Below are 21,152 nucleotides of genomic sequence, written 5' to 3' on the forward strand. Positions count from 1 at the left end.
TAAATTGTAAATAGCCAAAGCTGCACTAGACCTTAAACGAAAATAGTTACATTGACCAAGTAAGTATTTTCGCAGCAGCAGCAGTATTTCCAGACCAATACGACCTGCAAACCTTCAAGAAGAGAGCGTATATTCCCTCTTATAGGCCGGCAAAGCACCTGCAGTTCTTCTAATGTTGCGAGTGTCCATGGGCGACGATAGTTGCCTTCTATCAGGTGACTCGTTAGTCGTTTGTCCCCTTATTTTATAAAAAAAAGACGGGTTGCACTCAGGCAGTGCCGGCAGAAGTGAAAACTTGATTATTAACGTTGAGCATTATTTTTTAACCCATTTTTTATGAAAATCGATATTAAAAAAAACGATTTTTTTAATTAATCGAAACCCTTACAATCGATTAAATTTTTAACCCATTTTTTATGAAAATCGATTTAAAAAAAACGATTTTTTTAATTAATCGAAACCCTTACAATCGATTAAATTTTTAACACATTTTTTATGAAAATTGATTTTAAAAAATCGATTTTTTAATTAATCGAAACCCTTCCTTGAATCGATTAAAAAATATCGACAATCGAAAAAAAACAATCGATTATTCGATTAATCGATTTCGATGTTACAAAACTACTCTCCAACCGGTTTACGGTTTTTCGATCAGCACGAGAATCCGACGCGAGTTTCACAGTTTTTATCCATCCCACAAAAGTGCTCAACGCCGCTAAAGAAGTTTTCACTTCAAAAATAGTTTGTTCCTGGACAGCCTAGGATTGTGTCTTACTAGGCCGCGCACGCTACGAGACGACCTGGACATCGAACCGATATTAGTAGAATGACAATTGGGTTCTAGATAATATTATGTAGTGTACAACCACAGATTGCTACGAACTATTGCCGCAACCTTTGTGGTGGAGTTAAACTATAACAAGTTGTAATCTCTTAACAGCACATTTCTGCGTTCCCGAATAGCATGCAATAAACCAACTAAAATTAAGTAATTTTATTCAAGTTTCACGATATTAGCCACATCGAGTAACTGTATATCGGCGGTAGTCCGTGCCTAGCGCCGCTGTCGTTAGATTATGATCGCCAGTTGCGCCGGTTCTCACAAACACTGTATAGTGTATACACTACACTGTATAGCGCGGTATACACTGTGTACTAGGTGTACGTCCTATTTATGGACTACATACCACCTACCATGAACACTCCGCATTACTATAATATTATGCTGCTTAGATTCAGCTCACCGAATAAAAAATATCGGAAGAAAGCAAAAAAGTTAAGGCAGGTTTCCATGTTTCTTGTCACTTCACAAAGTAATGGTTGGGGAGGAGAGAAGGGATTTCGGGAATAGCTCGAGGATGTCAGATTAAGCTTGTATAGGCTTCCGACATGTGTCTAGTTATCAGTATAGAAATCAGATTTCTCAGGTGGTGGGTAAATTTTTTTTTTTATATTGAAATGTCGTCGGATCTGTCAGATTAAGATAGGGGATGTTTAGTATACCCCAAAGAAGCTTCCATAATATAAAGCACTGACGATTCAAAGGTGTAGTTTTGTTGGTGACACACTACTTAACAATGATACATGATTTTGCCGGCCTCAGTGTAAGACTTTAACTCTATTTTCTTGAGAGGACCCAGTTGCCTACAGATGGGATTTGGTGTCTTTTAAAGACGATACTTTAGGGCAGTGGCACTCAACCTTTTCTTTACACGGCCACAAACACATTTTTGTTTTGGTGTCGCGAGCCGCAACCAAAATTTTTTGGGTTAAAAAATGACGTTCTTGTAAATTAGCAATTTTAAAGTGGAAATATTTCTACGACTTTAACTTTAAACTATTTTGCCGGTGGGCATGAATTTCAAAATGGTGGCCACTGATGAAGTCCCGGGCGGCGGGCCGCGGGTTTAAGGCCGGTATAAATAGTCAGTACTTAAGATGCATCTCGGTCTGAAGACGCGGTTCGGCTCTATGATTGGTCCAAATTTTGACAGCCAACCAATCACAAAGCCTGAACCGTGTCTTGAGACCTTGAGAGAGATGCATCTTGAGTACTGACTATTTATACCGGCCTAGGATAGCTGCTTTAGGGCTACATGAACACTTCCTGTGTGTGTATTCAGGCTGCCGTGGGTACTCACATTTCCGTCTCTCCGTGGTGGTGGGCACGGCATACTCCTTGTCCGGCACCTCCTCCTTCACCTTCGCCTCCATCTGCAGACAACATTATCAGTTTAGACTTTGCAATTTTACTACCAAAACTGTAAACTCTTCTTTAGGGGGTTAACTTTGTTTACTTTAAAATAGCATTGTTTCATACCAATTACTATAATATGAATCACCAACGTTGTATACTTACTTAATATTATTAAGCTGGTGTTAATTGATTAAACGCGCTATAGTTTCAAGAATCAATGAAACAATTTTTATGTAATTTAGCACGGATATGGAACAAAACATGAGATAATCTATACGAGTATAGACTTCTATGCGGGAAAAGTACGGTTCCCATTTTCCTTATTTACGCAGACGGAACCCCGCGGATTCTAGTTCCCCTACACCTAAAGCCAGCTGTTTCTTCTCTGCACCTGGAGCCAACAGCACATTTGTACATCATCAGGGCTGTGAGATTAACCAGCTGCGGCGCGTGGTCTGTATCTGCCGGCGCAGACGCCATCTTCGTTGTATAAATACCCTCAAGTTCAGATTGCATCCGGTGAGAGTTTCTGATTTATTTTACCTCGGAAAGTCTATGGGTGATCCTTATGCGGTTGGCATAAAGGTCCTGTTAAAGGTGAAATAATTGTGAAAGATGTTAGTGTACAATAAGTCCTGGACCAATTCTCGTCCAAAAGTGATATAATCCGATTTCGGTGATGTGTTGCATTAAAAAAAGAGAATTACATGATTGATTTGTTAGACTATTGAAAAGGGCTAGCAATCTGGACAAATATGTAGAAAATCGTACCTTTTCAAGTAATGTAAAATATTATGTTCTCGTATGTCAAAATAACTGCATTGTTTGTTACATGTTCTACAATTTATTTTGTGGGTTCATCGGATTATTCCTGCTCTACATATTTCTCCGTTACCTTTAACTCCGTGATTGAGATACTTTTAAAACTTCTAGAAGTTTTGTTAACCTGTATTATTTGGAAGTTAAAATAGACAAGATTGCCAAAGTCATTGCCACTCCAAACACTCCAGCAAACACAACAAATCAGGGTCCCACGCACGTCGGATACATAAACCGTGGTGGTCTGCGGAGTTTAGCGGCGGAAATGCCGGTCTGCCGGACCCCGCCTCACCTGTGACGTCACGGCCAGGTGCCGGCCACATGGTGGTGTATTATTACCGGACTATTTCAGCGTGCTGCTGCAGTCGCCCGCGTCAAACGTGATGTAAGATTGACTGTGTGAACGGCACGGAAAGTGTAAACGTATGATACTATTTATTGAAATATGTTTAATCACGAAGCGAGCCCTAGTATATCCCACAACCTGAGCACTTTTGTGGTACACTTTACGAAAAAACTATCGAGCCTATTGATTCATAGTAATTTTTATTTATATGTCAATGTGTTATCAGTCAAGGTTTGGTTACTATTAAAATAAAAAAAAAACTGCCTTAAAGATTATTACAACGCAAATCCGACGCGAGCCCTCACACAGCTCGGCTTTTAGCTAGTTTAATCATAAATTAAGGTTTAAATATCACAAATATAATTATAGCACTTTTTCCTAGTACTTAAAATGAAGACGACTATAACAGCAATTTTATTGAATAGACACCATAGAGCTGGCACTTCTAAACTTTCAAAATTACTGCATAAAATAAAATGTTTTGTTTTATGCAGTATCTAGTCTAATGATATCTTTAGTTCATAATACCTCGATCGTGGGAACCGCAGACACAATAGCCTTTCAATTGTTATGCGGCACCCAGGTTCCGCTTGGGGATTGATGGGTTAAATATATAGTTATAAATTACATAAACGGTAAAGAAGTTTTCGATTAACTAAAAGATCACAATCAAGAAACTAAAAAATCTTGAATAAAAACTACTAAGGCACCTTAACGCAAAGGGGGCACTGAAAATAATTTTAAATAACCAATGAGCATTGATATTGAACAAGTGGTGCCTTAATACGTCGCAGATGGCGACCCTAACGCCAGCTGTGGAGGAGCTCCTGAGATTATACTACTTTGTACATATTACATTGTGGCTTAATATATATGTCACGTTAAAGATGTTAGCTACTGTAAAAATGACGACCTATGTGGCTCAGTTGGTGGGCTGTTGGTAGCTCAAACCGAGGGTCGCGGGTTTGAATTCCGCCGACAGAACAAAAAAGTTTTCAAAGTTCCTTTGTCATGGATGTGTATTAAATATGTGTATCATAATATAATAAAAATCTTAAACATGTGTAAAGTATAAACGTATGAAATATATTTCCGTCGTCTGGTACCTGTAACACAAGTCCTTCAGGTACTTAGCACGGGGCCAGACTGACGTGGTGAGAAGCGTCCATAGATAAAAAAATAAAATAAAGGCTCAATGCTACGAATCTATTGACGATCAAAATATTATGTTGCATTGTAAAACTGTTATTTATTATGCGCCAGATGACGGCCGCAACTCCGTTGCGCCAAAATTCCTTTTTTGCGCGGAACCCAAACATTTTCCGGGTAAAAAGTATCTTATTTCCTTTCCCGGGACTCAAACTATCTCGATGCTAAGCATCAGCCAAATCGGTGTAGCGGTTTGAGCGTGAAGACAGACACACTTTCGCATTCATAATAATATTAGAATGGAAGTATGGATGCGAGTCCCCTCGACTTTGCACGGATACAAACGAAAATACATTCTATCTATTATTATTGTTCTCTATCTGTTACCTCCTGTACAATGTACGGTTGTCGCGTTAAGACTAGAAAGTCGTTGCAATGGAGTTGCTAATTGCTATAGATAGCCGATGTAGATACAATTTGGTAGAAAATCGAATATATAAAAATAAGTCGGGTTTTCCTTCCTGACGCTATAACTCCAGAACGCACGAACCGATTTCTACGGTTTTGCATTCGTTGGAAAGGTCTCGGGCTCCGTGAGGTCTATAAAAAAAATCGGAAAAAACTTCAAGAGAAAAGCAGGAAAACAGGGAAAATCATTTTATGGCAAAACAACGTTTGCCGGGACAGCTAGTATCTTAATAAAAGCTCAAAAACTTTGTTATCCTGACATCAATATATGACTAAACTATGATCTATTTATATAAACGCGATACTGCCCTATGATTATCTGACACAGGTGCGGCACAGGTGTGCATCGCGGCAAAAATAGCGATAATAGTTTGGACACAGGTGTGCGGTGTGCCACAGGTGCATCGCACTGATTGAGTGCTTATAAATAGCTGTAATGATTGATCGTAATAATTTTGACACTACGTAATCGGTAAAAACGGCGGGAATAACAAAAATGTACTATCCGAGAAGTTGATTCATAGGCAGATGGCGGACCTACGTAATTTAATCGCGTTATGCCAAACCCAGCTGACAGCTAGATCACAAGTAAAATTAAACTGACATAGTGTGGTTTTATAGTGACGCGTCTGCTAGCGCGGTTGGTAAGCGTCGCAGTCTACAAGCTTTGAATGCCTTAGATCGTTACATAGTAAAATAAACCGCGCGGATGGCCCGCGTGGACGGTATTTCGGCCACGCTGTTCTCATTGCGACTCTACGAGGTGGCAAATCGCGTGGCACTGAACTCGCTTTATAGTTTCGATCGGATCATCCGCGTGCTTGCAAGACGAGCTTACCACCTGCGCGGACGGTACGCGTCACTGTAAAACCAGCCATAATCCAACCACATGACCCAGGTCCGTCACCTGCGTCTACTGAAATCACTAAAATGTATGTATGAGGTACTATCAAACAATTAATTTTTAAACATTTTCTCACATTTTTTCATGTAGGCAAGTAGTTTTTCACACTTATTCCACTAATTACCCCTCCCCCCCCCCTCGTTTGGGCGCAGCTGGCGGGCGGACGGACGCGCGGACAAACATAATTACGTATAGCTGAGTGCACGCCGCTTATCCACGGATTTATTTATTTGGACACGTATTATAGCCGTTAAAGTACGCGTATATCGTTATATTTTGAACAATTTTCAGATATTATATAGAATTCATATGTAGTATTAATTTAACGCGGCTATTTATTTCTTCCTCAATCCATACTTAATATTATAAATGCGAAAGTGTGTCTGTCTGTTACCTCTTCAAGCTCAAACCGCTGAACCGATTTCACTGTTTGGCATGGAGATACTTTGAGCCCCGGGAAAAGACATAGGATACTTTTTACTCCGGAAAAATATGCGGTTCCCGAGCGATAAACTAATTTTGCCGCAACTGAGTCGCGGGTGCCATCTATTACTTGCGAAAAGTTGCGATTTGTGCCTAATTTTTGTGCTAGTAGATAGGAGGATTGATTATTATTACATTTGCGGTTGCTGTGTGTGTGTGTTTCATGTTTATGTATCTGCATTTTGCAGAGGCTCGGTGAGATGTCCACATGAAGAGCTTACCTTATTACCTTTAACTTCTCGTCAAAAACACGATTCATGCTTTCGCGAATATCCAGTACTAAGCTTATATATACTCGAAAAGATGTTGAGACGGTTGCTACGCGTAATACCCGCATAAGCTCGGAAATATTTCGTTAAGCTCAGCCCGCATCCCGCATCCCGCATCCCGCGTGATAAACTTGCGGTTAGTATCACCGATATTGTAAAATACTTGTTACCAAACAATTCACAAACAAAATATTGCGTAATTTCAAAAATTTTACCAATCGGTACCAATGCAAGATTGCTACGACGAGTCTACGCGCTTGCTACGAGAGTTGTAGCACTACGGCGTAGAGGGACTACGCTAAATGTAAGGGTCAGTTCACACGACGTTGTAAGGCGTTGCACATTGCAATGTCACTAGCCACGGCCGTAGCTAGGGGGGGGGGGGCATTGTGGGGCAATGCCCTACCTTAAAATCATAATGCCCTACCTTAAAAAATACCAAAATCCAAGAAAATCAATCAATTATGATTTTTTTTTACTTCCTGTAACTAATGCTGCCCTACCTCAAATCTGACTCTAGCTACAGCCCTGCCACTAGCCCTAACGATCCATTTACATTGTAAAGTAAACAGGCACTTTGATAATAAGAATAAAAATTATTTATGTATACCTTTCTTTTTCTTTACAACTATTAAAATTAAAAAATAACATATTATTTTAGTACCTACTTTACAAATTAACTTACGTTTTAATTACAATTGTCATTTAATAATAGTAGTAGGTGGTGTTTGTTGTAATAACATTGTCCCTAGAGTTAGGGTAGAGGAATTTGCATGCGCTGGGAAAACGCACCTGCGCGCCGCCGGGCGGGCACCCTCTTGGAGGTAAATACAACCAATAAGGCTAATGGTGATAATGGGTGATAATGTTATATGAAACACGATAAATAAATACTTAACTATTAATATAAGTAGAAATTAAGAGGCAGAAATTATGTGTATATCTGGACGGGCTGAACCGAACTTTTATTTAGATTCTTGCTAACATCTTCGCTTATGGCGATAATGAAGTTTAAAACAAAAACATTATGTAGTCTTTGTCACTAACATCTCGGAAACTACAATGGAAGTTGACGAGGCTTTAAATGCAATTGTGGAGAGCATACGGGTCGAAGGTGAAAGGTTTTGCAGGCCCAAGCATGCGGGCAGGAAATCCTAACTTTCGGATGAGACACTCAAACTTATGAGGGAACGGAGGGAAAACACGGACTCGGGTTCGTCAGATGTAAAACTTCTCTCGAGGCGAATAGGGAAACTTATATGTAGAGATCTTCGCCGCTCGAATACGCTGGAAATCACGGAAGCGATTGAGCGGAAAAGGTGAAGAATAGCTGTGGCCAAATCGTTTCCTCACGAGGGGGGGTTCTGTCCGAGATTGAGGAGCCGCTTGTATGCTTCGCAACCTGATCCTCGTGATGACGACCCGCGTGCCAAACTCACCCGGCATCTTTCTGGCGAGCTTCCTGACGTCAGTATAGGCGAAATCGGATTGGCTCTGAAACAACTTAAAGGAGGAAAGGCCCCGGGGAGGGACGGAATTACGATCGAACTTCTCAGAGCGGGAGGCGAACCCGTCTTGAGAGAGCTTCGTAAAGTCTTTAATTTTGTCCTTCAACGGGGAGTTTCCCCCGAAGAGTGGCTTAAAAGCGAGGTGGTTCTCTTTTTTAAGAAGGGCGATAACACCCTTCTTAAAAATTATAGACCCATCTCGCTTTTGAGTCACATATATAAGTTATTTTCTAGGATCATTACGAATCGCCTATCCAATAAACTTGACGAATGCCAGCCGCCGGAGCAGGCTGGGTTTCGCAGAGGCTTTAGCACCATAGACCATATTCACACCTTATGGCAAGTTGTACAAAAGTCACATGAGTACGGGCAGCCATTGTGCCTTGCCTTTGTGGACTATGAGAAGGCTTTTGACTCTGTTGAGACCTGGGCTGTTCTGGAAGCCCTGCAACGATGTCAAGTCGATTGGCGTTACGTCGAAGTTTTGAAAGGTCTATATAATGCCGCGTCTATGTCCATCCGCGTACAGGGGGCCACAACAAGGCCAATCTATTTGCATCGAGGAGTGAGACAGGGGGATATTAGTTCCCCGAAACTGTTCACAAATGCGTTACAGGATGCCTTCAAGACCCTAAACTGGAAAGGACGTGGCATAAACGTTAATGGCAATTACCTCTCACACCTTCGTTTCGCTGACGATATCGTCATATTGGCAGAATCGTTGGAGGACTTGCAGGAAATGTTGAACGACCTAAATGAATCTTCCCGGCGGATCGGTCTCGGGATGAACATGAACAAGACGAAAGTCATGTTCAACGAACATGTTCTCCCGAGACCGGTTGCAGATAACGGTGTCTTTCTCGAAGTCGTAACGGAATATGTCTATTTGGGGCACATACTGCAGGTAGGTGGACATAACTTCGAGAGAGAAACCGATAGGAGGATACAGTTGGGTTGGGCAGCATTCAGGAAGCTAAGCCACATTCTCTCGTTGCATATTCCGCAGAGCTTGAAGACGAAAGTCTTCGATCAATGCGTGCTTCCCGTTATGACCTACGGGGCGGAAACAGCAGGGCTAGCTCGTAAGTTTTCCGTCGCTCAGCGTGCTATGGAACGCGCTATGCTCGGAGTTTCTTTGGCGTATAAGCTTCGAAATGAAACAATTCGTCAAAGAACTAAAGTCACCGACATAGTGCAGAGAATCAGTACGCTGAAGTGGAACTGGGCTGGTCACGTAGCTCGAAGAACAGACGATCGCTGGAGTAAACTTACTCTGGAATGGAGACCAAGGCTGGGAAATCGGGGTGTAGGTCGACCTCCAACTAGGTGGGACGACGATCTCCGGTTAGTTGCAGGCCCATGTTGGATGCGAGTAGCAAGAGATCGGTCATCTTGGCGTTCATTGAGAGAGGCCTATGTCCAGCAGTGGACGACTATAGGCTGATATGAGTCTTTGTCACTTAGCGATACTTATATATTCTGGGACACAAGCATCTAGTACCCAGTAGATTTGCATTCTGAACAAAATCTCGGTTCAATTGTACCGAGATTCGTACAGAGTACAGAGGTCGTGGCAAACAAACTGAGCCACGACATCTGTGGCTCAGTTGGTGCCTGGTGGGCTGTTGGTAGCTCAAGCCGGGGATTGCGGGATCGAATGCCGCCGACGGAACAAAAAAGTTTTCAAAGTTCCTGGGTCATAGAGGTGTATTAAATATGTGTATCATATTATAACAAAAAACTTAAATATAATATGTATACGAGTAGTATAAAAGCATTAAATATATTTCCGTTGTCTGGTTCCCGTAACACAAGTCCTTCAGGTACTTACCACGGGGCCAGGCTGACGTGGTGTGAAGCGTATGGACGTTTCACACCACGTCAGCCTGGCCCCGTATCTATGGAGATATTATATTATTATTATTCATTGTGACTAGTCAGACATTAATATGAACTTCCTCACGGACTTTAATGACTTTGACCAGTTTTAGACCGACTCTGGACCTGTGATATTCGATGTTAAAAGTTCTGAGTTCTAGACGGGGACATACGAGACACATGCTAGTAACCCAAGGACTTCGCAAATATAGCGTGCTGACTAGCATTCCGGATCGCTCGTCCTGATCAGCTTCCCGGCATATAAATGCGGGCCTTAAACTAAATATGTGGGATATGCGTGGTGGCCACAAAGGAAGATCTTCCGACCGAGCGAGGTATGCTCGGTCAGGCCGGAGCCCACGTGATACATTTTAACTGTTCTATATATCGACACGTTTAGAAAACTTCGATAGCGCGATGCAGGAATGTTAGGCTAATTGTGGGTACCGCCACGAATGCATGTCGATACGCTGTTTCTGTAGTATCCCTGGGATCCAGCATGTATGTCTAAAAACCACCGCGCCGTCTAGCAGCGTAAAGACTTTGACTCCAAAGATCGCAGGTTCATATTCGACCTCTATTCTCGTGTAATGTTTCGCATTTCTTTCTTTATTTCTCTATTCTGTCTTCTTCGGCCAACTTCCCGAGTGGCCTTGGGCTCCTGATATGATAACACTCATATCAGGAGCCCAAGGGCACCGTGACGAAGGCTAATGTGCTCCCCGAGGCCGCCGTAATGTATCAGGCGCAGTTGGCAGCGCGGGCGGCGGCAGGTGCGCGCGACGGCCGGCTTCCCAAATTTTAATGAATGTTGACGCAGATGCAGGGCTGCTGGATGAGGCTTGGCGACACACAAACAGCTTCATCCGCTAACTAGATGATGCCCGTAACTCCGTCAAGCCAGAATACGTTTATCGCGCGAGAACCGTACATTTTTCCGGGATAAAAAGTGTTTTATGTCCTTTCCCCAGGACTCAAAGTATCTCCATACCATACTTCAGCAAAATCGGTTCAGCGGTTTGGGCGTGAAGAGATAACAGACAGACAGACACACTTTCGCATTTAAATAATATATTATGGATTGTATGGATGTGTAAAAATAACAACACCGTAGTCCAGTGGCTTAGAGCGTGACTCTTGACACTGAGGTGGTTCGATTCCCGCGTTGGAAACGTGTTTTTTGCCAGGTTCGGTTAGGCAATGTAGGCTGATGACCTGATTGTCTGACAAGTAAAATAATTAATCCATGCGTCAGGACATGTAAACAGTCGATCCTGCGCGTGATATCTCGCCAGTCGTGTCAGTCGTCCGTCGGGTTATGAGAGTAAAAGACGTAATAGGGAATGTTCTTGTTTACTTCGCACACACTTGGGCAATATAAAATTACTCCTGCACAATTTGCCTCAAGTTCAATAAAACCGGCCACCGACACGGGAATCTGTGTGTGGGCTAATATATTTATTTATTTATCATCACACACTTAAACTATCATTACAGGGTTTACCTAATGATATGGTATTGTACATAACATTGTATAACAAAGTGCTAAAATAATAATTTCATAACTATCCACAATTATAACATATCATGTATTAGCTCTTTAACCCTACATTTTGGTTAAGCATACATAAACGGTTTTGCGGCAGCTGTAAACTAGTGGATTTTTATCCAACACTGCAATATAACGCTTCCCTAGGAACTAAGCAAAAGCGCAGGTTAAAATCAGCAAAACTATATTGAGATTATAAATTTTTGAAGTAGTGTAATTTATGTAAATATTTTACCAATCAACCAATTGGTAAAATGTCCAACTGTCGATCTGTCGAAAGCCTCGCTGTCGAGAATATTTAATGTTAATATGTACTCGGAAATACAATATCATTACACAATTTAATACACAAATTAACTACACAATTTAACTCATTCCTCAAAAAGCTTTTAAAATAATGTTCGGTTTTGAAATTCATTCATCATAACAAACATTTTAAAGACCTCAATAATAGCCTAAGATAATACTGTCTAAAATACTCTCTGTCTAAATATACGCACTGTAAAATTTTAACTGTTAAATCTTAGATAGTAAAATTATATAATTTTATTAATAAAATAATTACGTATTGAGATATGAATGCAAATATGTTCTTTAGATCATTTAGAATAAGACTGCATTCATAACTCAACAAAAAAAGTGTGTACACAAATACTTAACAGCAACCATTTAAAATACGCTTATTCTGAATTTAATAAAGAATAATTTTCTTCGTTTTTCCGACTACACCAGTCGCTTCCAGCAGCTCTAGCTCCGCGCGGCCACCATATGCCACCGACTGGCGTGTTATATGGATTTTCATTTAGAAATCGTATAATATTATAGCGTTTAGCCCACAGTTAATGCCAATTTTTATGTTTCATTTCTTTCAGCTGTTTTCAACTTCAATTTTAAATTAAATTAAGGATATCCATCAGCATTGTTAAGTTAAAGTCTAAACTTCGAATCGAGGCACAAAACCTTATAAAAGTCTAAAGTACTAACTCTGTCCGTCGTTACTTTGATGTTTGGTTAAACCTCAATTATTATTTTTTCGTAGCACGTTTAATTCAAGGGTACACAAACTTCTAAGATGGTGGACCAATTAGTGACACATTTAAATTATTTCTTAAATGCTTAACTACTTAATAATATTATCACAAGGAAATAAATGTGATTTTAAGATCAAAGACTGTGGACACTTTTCCTGTCAATAATTACATTGAAAGCCTCCCTTTACCGTCATTTCTGGATTTGATATTATTGAGGTGCGTAGCGAAGTTAAAAACCATCAAGTACTGGTTCTAGAAATATGGTTATAATAAAAATCATTACTTGTATGCTGTTGCTCGCGACTACGTCCGCGTCTATAACAAATGTGGATAATTTATTAAAAAAAAACGTGTGGTAAATGGTATATTTTCCTGTGTTAAAAGTAATGTTTTTCCCTGTAATAATTATTATTGTATTATTTTTGTCTTGTACCAAATTTCTATCAAAACCAAAGTTTCCAAATCTATTCGATTTTAAAATACGCATACATAAACTGTTCCTTTGTATAATATTATTAGAACACATTACTGAGGGTAGTTAAATATAACTTCTTTATTTAACACAGAGTAAACACCTCTTCAAAGTAACTACCTACTTTAACCTAACCACATACATAATAGACGTACAAACCTGCGCCAGAGATCGAAAACCAGGAAAAATGTAGAGCGAAATTACATGGAAACATATCAAACGAATCAATTTGGGCGCTTCAAATAAATAAAGCGACGCCGAGAGGCTGCGGTTGACAGGCCGGCTGCGAGGGATTGCGAGCACAGATGTTGCCTCACCCTGCCCCCGCCGACGCCCCCGCCCTACACCGCCCGCCCCCACGCGGCCCCCGAGGAAGGATTACAATTATCGATGTTTCGGAAAAAGGTGCCTTTCAGAAAAGGTTTAGCGCAACTGCATTACTGCATATTTGCATGTGTTTTAGAAAAATAAAACCCACTACATTTTCGCCAGGCAGTATGCTTGATCTAAACGCAGGATATACTTTGAAGTGCATAAAGTAGTGCAATGTACTCGTATAATATAATTATGTAGAATGAAATTATTATTTTTTTCACCTTATTACTTAATATAGGTATAAAATATATTACTCGTAAGTCAATACCTGTTTGTTTTTGTGTGTGTTTTTTTGTTTACTTGACGTTTTTACAGCCCATCGCTTGAGTTAGTGATCGAATTTTAAATGATTTATGATTAAAAGGATCAATAGATTCGTGAATCGTGATAATTGCCTAAGTTCTCCATATTTTATTTTTAATAATTTTAATCATCATTTATCATCATCTACAATATACACATGTTTATAAAAGTGATAGTGTGATGTTTATTATAGCGAACTTTTTTTTTAGAAATACATTACTCAATTGCTTAACGCCAGCTTTAATTATTTAAAATTAATTTCCTTACAAAATATAAAAGCATTACACCAGCTTTAGTAATCAGAAAAACAAGAAACTTCCTTCTTCCAACCTCATTGATTCGCGAAAACATTAATTTCATTAGACAAAGAACTCGCGGTATATTTTTCGCCAGGCGCCGCCAACAATGGGCTGACTTTGGACCTGTAATCCTTTGGGCAGCGCGTGCCGCTGACAGACCCATTAGGGGGAGGGAGGGGGGAGGGGGATCGCACCTGCGAGCCTCCCGCTGACAATTGGAACTTAACGAGCGTTTGACCGATATATCCTGCAGGTACATGGCCGATATTTTTTTTGTCATTACTTACTGATGATGATATAAATGACGATTAATATTAAAATCTCACACACAATTGAATTTTCTTCTTTAGATTTTGATCAATTTCCAAATTCTAGCAGCTAATATAATTATTATAAACATCAATTAATATTTGACTGGTGTGAACTCAGCTTATTCGGCAATTTCGGCATTTACTTTATTCACTGCAATTTGCAAACTAATTAAAGGCAAAGTAACCTACTTTTTGCATTTGTATTTTTACCACCAGTGCATCCGATGTTAACGAGTTTCAAGTGATATTACATGTTCTTTGATAAATCATGTCCAAGCAAATATTAAAACTAAGATTAAAAACACAAAAAGTAATCGAAAATGTTGCTTTCCAAACGCTGGATGACATTGTCCGTTCGATCTTCTATTTCGCGGTGAGTTTTAATCAAGTTGTAGTCTAAAAGTCTTTCGTACAATAGACATGTTGTATGTTAGCAATAAAATAATTCCGGCGCTAATCGAGCTGTCGCGCGCAGGGGCAAAGTTTGATTAAAACCGATCCAATCAGGTGCGCTGAGGTTTGGCGGGGATTTGCCAGTAATTAATGTTTCATTCTTTTGTCAAACAGGGTTACTGGGTAGGAAATGTATAAATGACATGCGATAAAAGTTTGTAGACTGTAGGTACATCTTAAGCTGTGCTTCGACAACTAAATTACGCTAAGACAAAGCTTACTTGTATTTTGCAGGCGTATTGGCCGCGCACAAGTTTTAATGTCACGTGGCTGGGTGAATTTCTTGATTTTTTTTAATGAAATAAGGGGCAAACGAGCAAATGGGTCACCTGATGGAAAGCAACTTCCGTCACCTATGGACACTCGCAGCATCAGAAGAGCTGCAGGTGCGTTGCCAGCCTTTTAAGAAAGAATAGACTAATAGGGGAGGGTAGGGATGGGAAGGGAAGGGAACAGGTGAGGGTAGGGAAGGGAATAGAGTAGGGGATTGGGCCTCCGGTAAACTCACTCACGCGGTGAAACACAACGCCGGTTTTCTGTAAGAACATGGTATTTCTCCGGTCGAGCCGGCCCATTCGTGCCAAAGCATGGCTCTCCCACGTCTCAATTATTAATAGTGTGCAGTGGTGGCCCTAGGGGGTGGCGTACAGGACAATCGCCCGGGGCCTCGCAATGGGTAAGGTTAGGTTAGGTTAGGTCGCCACTGATGGTGTGGGAGTCGTAGAGTTTTGCAATATCCTATGTTTTACCTATATTAGTATCCTCTATATTTTCCCGGGACTCAATGTCGCTTCACATCATTAATATGGATATAACGTTTAATATACTCTCAATATAAATAAACAGGAGCTGTCAGCGGAGCCCCAAGTGGTGGGGGCTCCACAGATAACGCGCCCGCATGCACCTTGCCTGTTGAGATCTACACTTATTTGCTCGAGCTGGGGCTGACAGCATGAGCGTCCGATAATTATTATTATATACAAGTTATATTTATCATTATAATTATTAGTATATTGTGTACTCATTTAATTGATTATTAATAGTGTAGGTATAGTCAAAATGAAGGAAGATGTCCCCAGCGGTCATTGACTTGTTAGTCTAGGAAGCATAATATGAGAAATGCTCGCAATGTATTTAGTCAGCTTAAGAAAAAAGAATTAACTCAAAGATACAGACTTTTATAAATTCATCGGAGAAACTCTGAGGGATCTATTAGACAGAGAGCCGTCACACGGTCAAGCGTTAAAGCGGTCAATTTTGCGTCCTTTGTGTTGTATTACGTTATATAGAGAGATAAAGGGGGCGTTCTAAACGCGTCACAATTGCTCCTGTGTGACCGACCGCTCGAACGCAGAACGCTTGAACGCATGGGCCGTGACCGCTCTCTGTCTCATAGGTCCCTAAGAATGATAATCTCAACTTTTTATGAGTCCGAAGTGAATATATTATTACTTCATACTGAGCATTCGAGTATGCAAAATCACCCCTATGGGCCCCTAGGCGATCACATTTATTATGCAAAATCATAGAACATTATTATTGAACAATAATAAGTTTGATAGGCGGGCGCGTTCAATATTATCCCTAGACCGCCAATAATATTGTACCATCGAGGAAGTTGATTCCTATGCAATTGACAGACCAACGTTATTTGGTCGAATATGTCAATTCAATGTCAATTGTGATCTATCAGCTGGGTTTGACGTAATGCAACCAAACTACTTAGGTCCCCAATTTGCATAGGAATCAACTTCTCTGATAGTACAATACCTGATATTGCAAAATAAAATTGATCATCTAGGGGCCCGCGACTAGAAACATCTGTCACTTTATTGTCTATCGCGGTTTGTATAGAAAACGATGACATATAATGACGTAAGTTTTTTGATTAATAATTATACACTTTCCTTGCACTTATTCCACTTTATTTTAATAGATTTATTACAATTTTTTTTTTTTTTTATGAAATAAGGGGGCAAACGAGCAAACGGGTCACCTGATGGAAAGCAACGTCGCCCATGGACACTCGCAGCATCAGAAGAGCTGCAAGTGCGTTGCCGACCTTTTAAGAGGGAATAGGGTAATAAGGGAGGGTAGGGAAGGGAAGGGAATAGTTGAGGGTAGGGAAGGGAATATGGTAGGGGTTAAGGGATTGGGCCTCCGGTAAACTCACTCACTCGGCGAAACACAGCGCAAGCGCTGTTTCACGCCGGTTTTCTGTGAGAACGTGGTATTTATCCGGTCGAGCCGGCCCATTCGTGCCGAAGCATGGCTCTCCCACGTATTATTATATACACGACCGGTTTCGACAAATTCATCATCAGGTGTCGAAACCGGTCGTGTATATAATAATTTTGTAATAAATATATTAAAATAAAGTGGAATAAGTGCAAGGAAAGTGTATAATTATTAATTAAACATGAATTTCCACCAAGAAGTGACAGTATATTCAATATAGTAAGTTTTTTGTCCGGGGTCAATGACCGCTACGGACAGGATTCGGCAATACTAGAATAGAGAGTTCTCAAGCGCTCTTGACTCGACGTGCTTCTCAAGCAATTAATATTATGGTCTTGAACACATGTCATGTCATGTCATGTCATATTCATTGAATAGCACGCACAGAGCCGGCCGGCCTGTAGAGTACATTATACAATTCAGTGTTACTCTGCGCGACAACGCTTCTGTGGTCAAGGTGTAGAGGTGTAGAGCTTATATCCCTTGACTTCAGTCGAGTTTCAATCTACGAAACCAACAAAAATGTTTTTTTTATGAAAAAAGGGGGCAAACGAGCAAACGGGTCACCTGATGGAAAGCAACTTCCGTCGCCCATAGACACTCGCAACATCAGAAGAGCTGCGGGTGCGTTGCCGGCCTTTTAAGAGGGAATAGGGTAATATGGTAGCGGAGGGTAAGGAAGGGAATAGGGGAGGGTAGGGAAGGGAATAGGGTAGGGATTTGGGCCTTCGGTAAACTCACTCACTCGGTGAAACACTGCGCAAGCGCTGTTTCACGCCGGTTTTCTGTGAGCCCGTGGAATTTCTCAGGTCGAGCCGACCCATTCGTGCCGAAGCATGGCTCTCCTACGTAAAGTGTTGTTTTCAAGTCTGGTTTGGACAACGGAGGCTAATGGAAACTGAGGTAAAATACCTGTTAACGTGTAAATAGGTGAAGGTCGGTGTTGACAGACCCTCATGGTGTCGTCGTTGACACGCGGTATGTGTGTGTGTGTGTGTACGGGCGCGGACCTCGCGAGCAACGCGCCCCTATACCACCGGGATCGTCAGCAAAATACATTATTAAATGCTATTAAATGTGGATGGATGAATGTTTTGTAGTTTTCCATTAAACATTATTAAATACATAATTTATGTTTGTAACCCTGTTGGTTGTTTATAATGAGTTAATTGCTATTAATTGTCAGTAAATAAAGTTTAAGGACACACGATTAACTAAAAAAATTATTAAGTGTCAATTCGTTTGAAGTAGGTTATCATGAAGATCAAAATCATCATTGATATTATTTATCTAAAAAATACTTTCATGTATTTCTGTGAAATTATTCATAACATAGGATTTCAATTTTTGACAGACCTCTCGCCCATCCATACAGCCCATAGGGCAAGCAGGTATTACGTCCGGTCTACAGGCCATTTAGCCAAAACTTTTTCGTTGTCGCTTCGTTATAGAATCGCCAACCAAATGTATGGAATTGCCATAAGCGTTCGTTAATATGACGTTCGACTCGTCTTATGTCAATTCCATACATTTTGATCGGCGATTCTATAAAAAAGCGATAAAGAAAAGACCTTGGCTCACCCCCCTGCTGTCTGCTAGTAAGTCTCGGTGGAAACGCGACATGTGACTTGGCCACGTCACGCCGATATACCCGCATTGCTCTTCAATTACTACACTACATAGCACAGTATTTCTCATCAACTAATCTGCTGTCGGTGCGGCCCGCATGCCGGGGGCGAGGCGTCGCGGGGCGGGGGCGCTATCACAGTTTGCTCACGTTATCGCGGGCTGACCGGCGATGCTGGTGGAGCACTGTGCAAGGTGATATGAGGGTAGCTGCTAAAGTACCCTGTTCTGATGTTATAATGCAACATTATGGGAGCTAAGCTCCTATCAATCCTGAACCTACTTAACTGCAAAGAAACTATGGAGAAAACTATAATCAGTATTTTAATTATTAAAATCAGTTGTTTGTGGGCTGTGGCAATTTTATAGTTTTTAACCCGTGACGAAAACACACTGGTGTTATATAATAACAAATGGTTGGGCTGAGTTTGATCTAAATTTTTTTGGCTAAAAACCGCCATGATTGATAGGAGTATCCTTAGTAATAGTTTATCATCATAAGTTCACTCAATGCTGGAAAAAATCGATTTCATTTTTTATTTAAATTCAGATTCTGCTAACACTGCATTGCATTGACGACCTCTGTGGCTCAGTGGTTGAGGGCTTGGTTAGCGCTCAAGCCGGGGGTCATGGGTTCCAATCCCACCGACGGAACAAAAAGTTTTCAATGTTCCTGGGTCATGGATGTTTATTAAATATGTGTATCATATAAAAAAAAATTAAATATATGTATAGTATAAAAGTATTAAGTATATTTCCGTTGTCTGGTACCTGCAACACAAGTCCTTCAGGTACTTAGCGCGGGGCCAGACTGACGTGGTGTGAAGCGTCCATAGATATTATTATTATATTATTTTTCATTTAACTCTATGTAGAGTTTAAAGCATCTATTATTAAGACACACCATACTTACCCCCTTATTAATTCTATTCTTGTAAGGGTCAATTGACAATTCAGACCTCAACGCGCGCGACGCGTAGATGAATTTCTAAATTTTTATGAAATTGACAGATTTGTATGTCGTCTCATGCAATTGAAGTCTGTCAATTCAATACAAATTTATTTAGCCCATTCACGGCAGGACTGCCGTGTTTGCGGTCGGAAACACCGAGTGTGAACCAATCAGTGAGGCCCATTCACAGCAGCAGCAGTCCTGCCGTGAATGGGCCTCTTAAGAAATGCATCTACGCGCCGCGTTGCGGTCTGAATAGACCTTTAATCTAACTTTCTCCCAGTCTTTATCTATTCCCCCATATTAATCTCACTTTTTGGGGTTCCATACCCAAAGGGCAAAAACGGGACCCTATTACTAAGACTTCGATGTCTGGCTGTCCGTCTGTGTATCCAGGCTGAATCTCAAGAACCGCTATAGCTAGACTTCTGAAATTTTTACAGATTACGTATATCTGTTGCCGCTATAACAACAAATACTAAAAATAAAATAAATTAAATATTTAAGGGGGGCTCCCATACAACATACAACTACATACTTACATTAAAATGTTCACAAAATACTCAGTTCTATTAATAATTTAATATATAATAATACATTTTAAATTAAATAAATAATTAATAATTAATATTAACATTTTCCTATACAAAAAAAAAACATGTTGCCTATTTTTGCTCTATAATGGTACGGTACCCTTCGTGCGCGAGTCCAACTCGCATTTGACCGATTATTTTTATTATTGTCACGGTCTATTTTGTCTCCTCGCGCGTGTCGGGACGGGGCTTGTATGGTGTATACTCGTGGTGTGGAGTTGTTGACTCAGCTGCTCCCACACATGTTGTTTGCCCCCACACCGGCGCACGCGCCGTTACCACGTGGAAAACAATCGCATTGTACTTGTATACTATACGAAAAGAAGATTTAACTGTCTGTTTGGAATAGCTGTAAGTAAATATTTTTTTGATGCAGCCAAAGTAATTGTTCGCAGGTACAAAGTCAATTGAGTTTCCTATCTTACTCATGAAATGACCTGTGAATGAAATGAATATTGGCTTAACGCGTTGTGAAAAAGTGCCGCGCGTCATTTCAGGCGGTCCTGTTAATAGGATTTAGTACCATACTACTGTAAACAAAACTAGTGTGATGTTTTGTTTGTATGTAACATAACATAACTAATAACTATAGATATGGTCAGAAACTATTAATAATTAGGAGGATATCAACATTTTGGGGGTCTTAAAATGCTATCACAGTTTACTCACGTTATAACAGAACTAAACTTAAAATAATCAGCCAAGTGCGAGTTTTACTCGCGCACAAAGGATTCCGTACCGTTTTGAGAAAAAATAGGCCAAAAATTGAGTTTTTTTTAAAGTACACATTTAATTAAAGATTTTGTGAAAATTTCAAGTGCCTGCCTATTCCCATTACTGATATCGAGCAAAAATGCCAAAAAAATACGTTTGTTGTATGGGAGCCCCCCTTAAATATTGATTTTATTTTGGTTTTAGTATTTTTGTTG

The 21,152-nt window shown here is 40.4% G+C and overlaps 1 protein-coding gene across 1 annotated transcript in view; it reads right to left on the reverse strand.

Annotated features, from left to right (window-relative positions):
• Positions 1-21,152, reverse strand: part of LOC121728523 (protein CBFA2T3) — a 58,592-nt gene that overhangs the window by 20,951 nt on the left and 16,489 nt on the right. The window contains exon 2 of the mRNA XM_042116679.1: positions 2,142-2,214. Coding sequence (XP_041972613.1) covers positions 2,142-2,214 — 73 coding nt within the window. The remainder of the gene's footprint in view (positions 1-2,141; positions 2,215-21,152) is intronic.

Source organism: Aricia agestis, chromosome 1 (genome assembly GCF_905147365.1).
Source record: "Aricia agestis chromosome 1, ilAriAges1.1, whole genome shotgun sequence".
Taxonomy (NCBI): domain Eukaryota; kingdom Metazoa; phylum Arthropoda; class Insecta; order Lepidoptera; family Lycaenidae; genus Aricia; species Aricia agestis.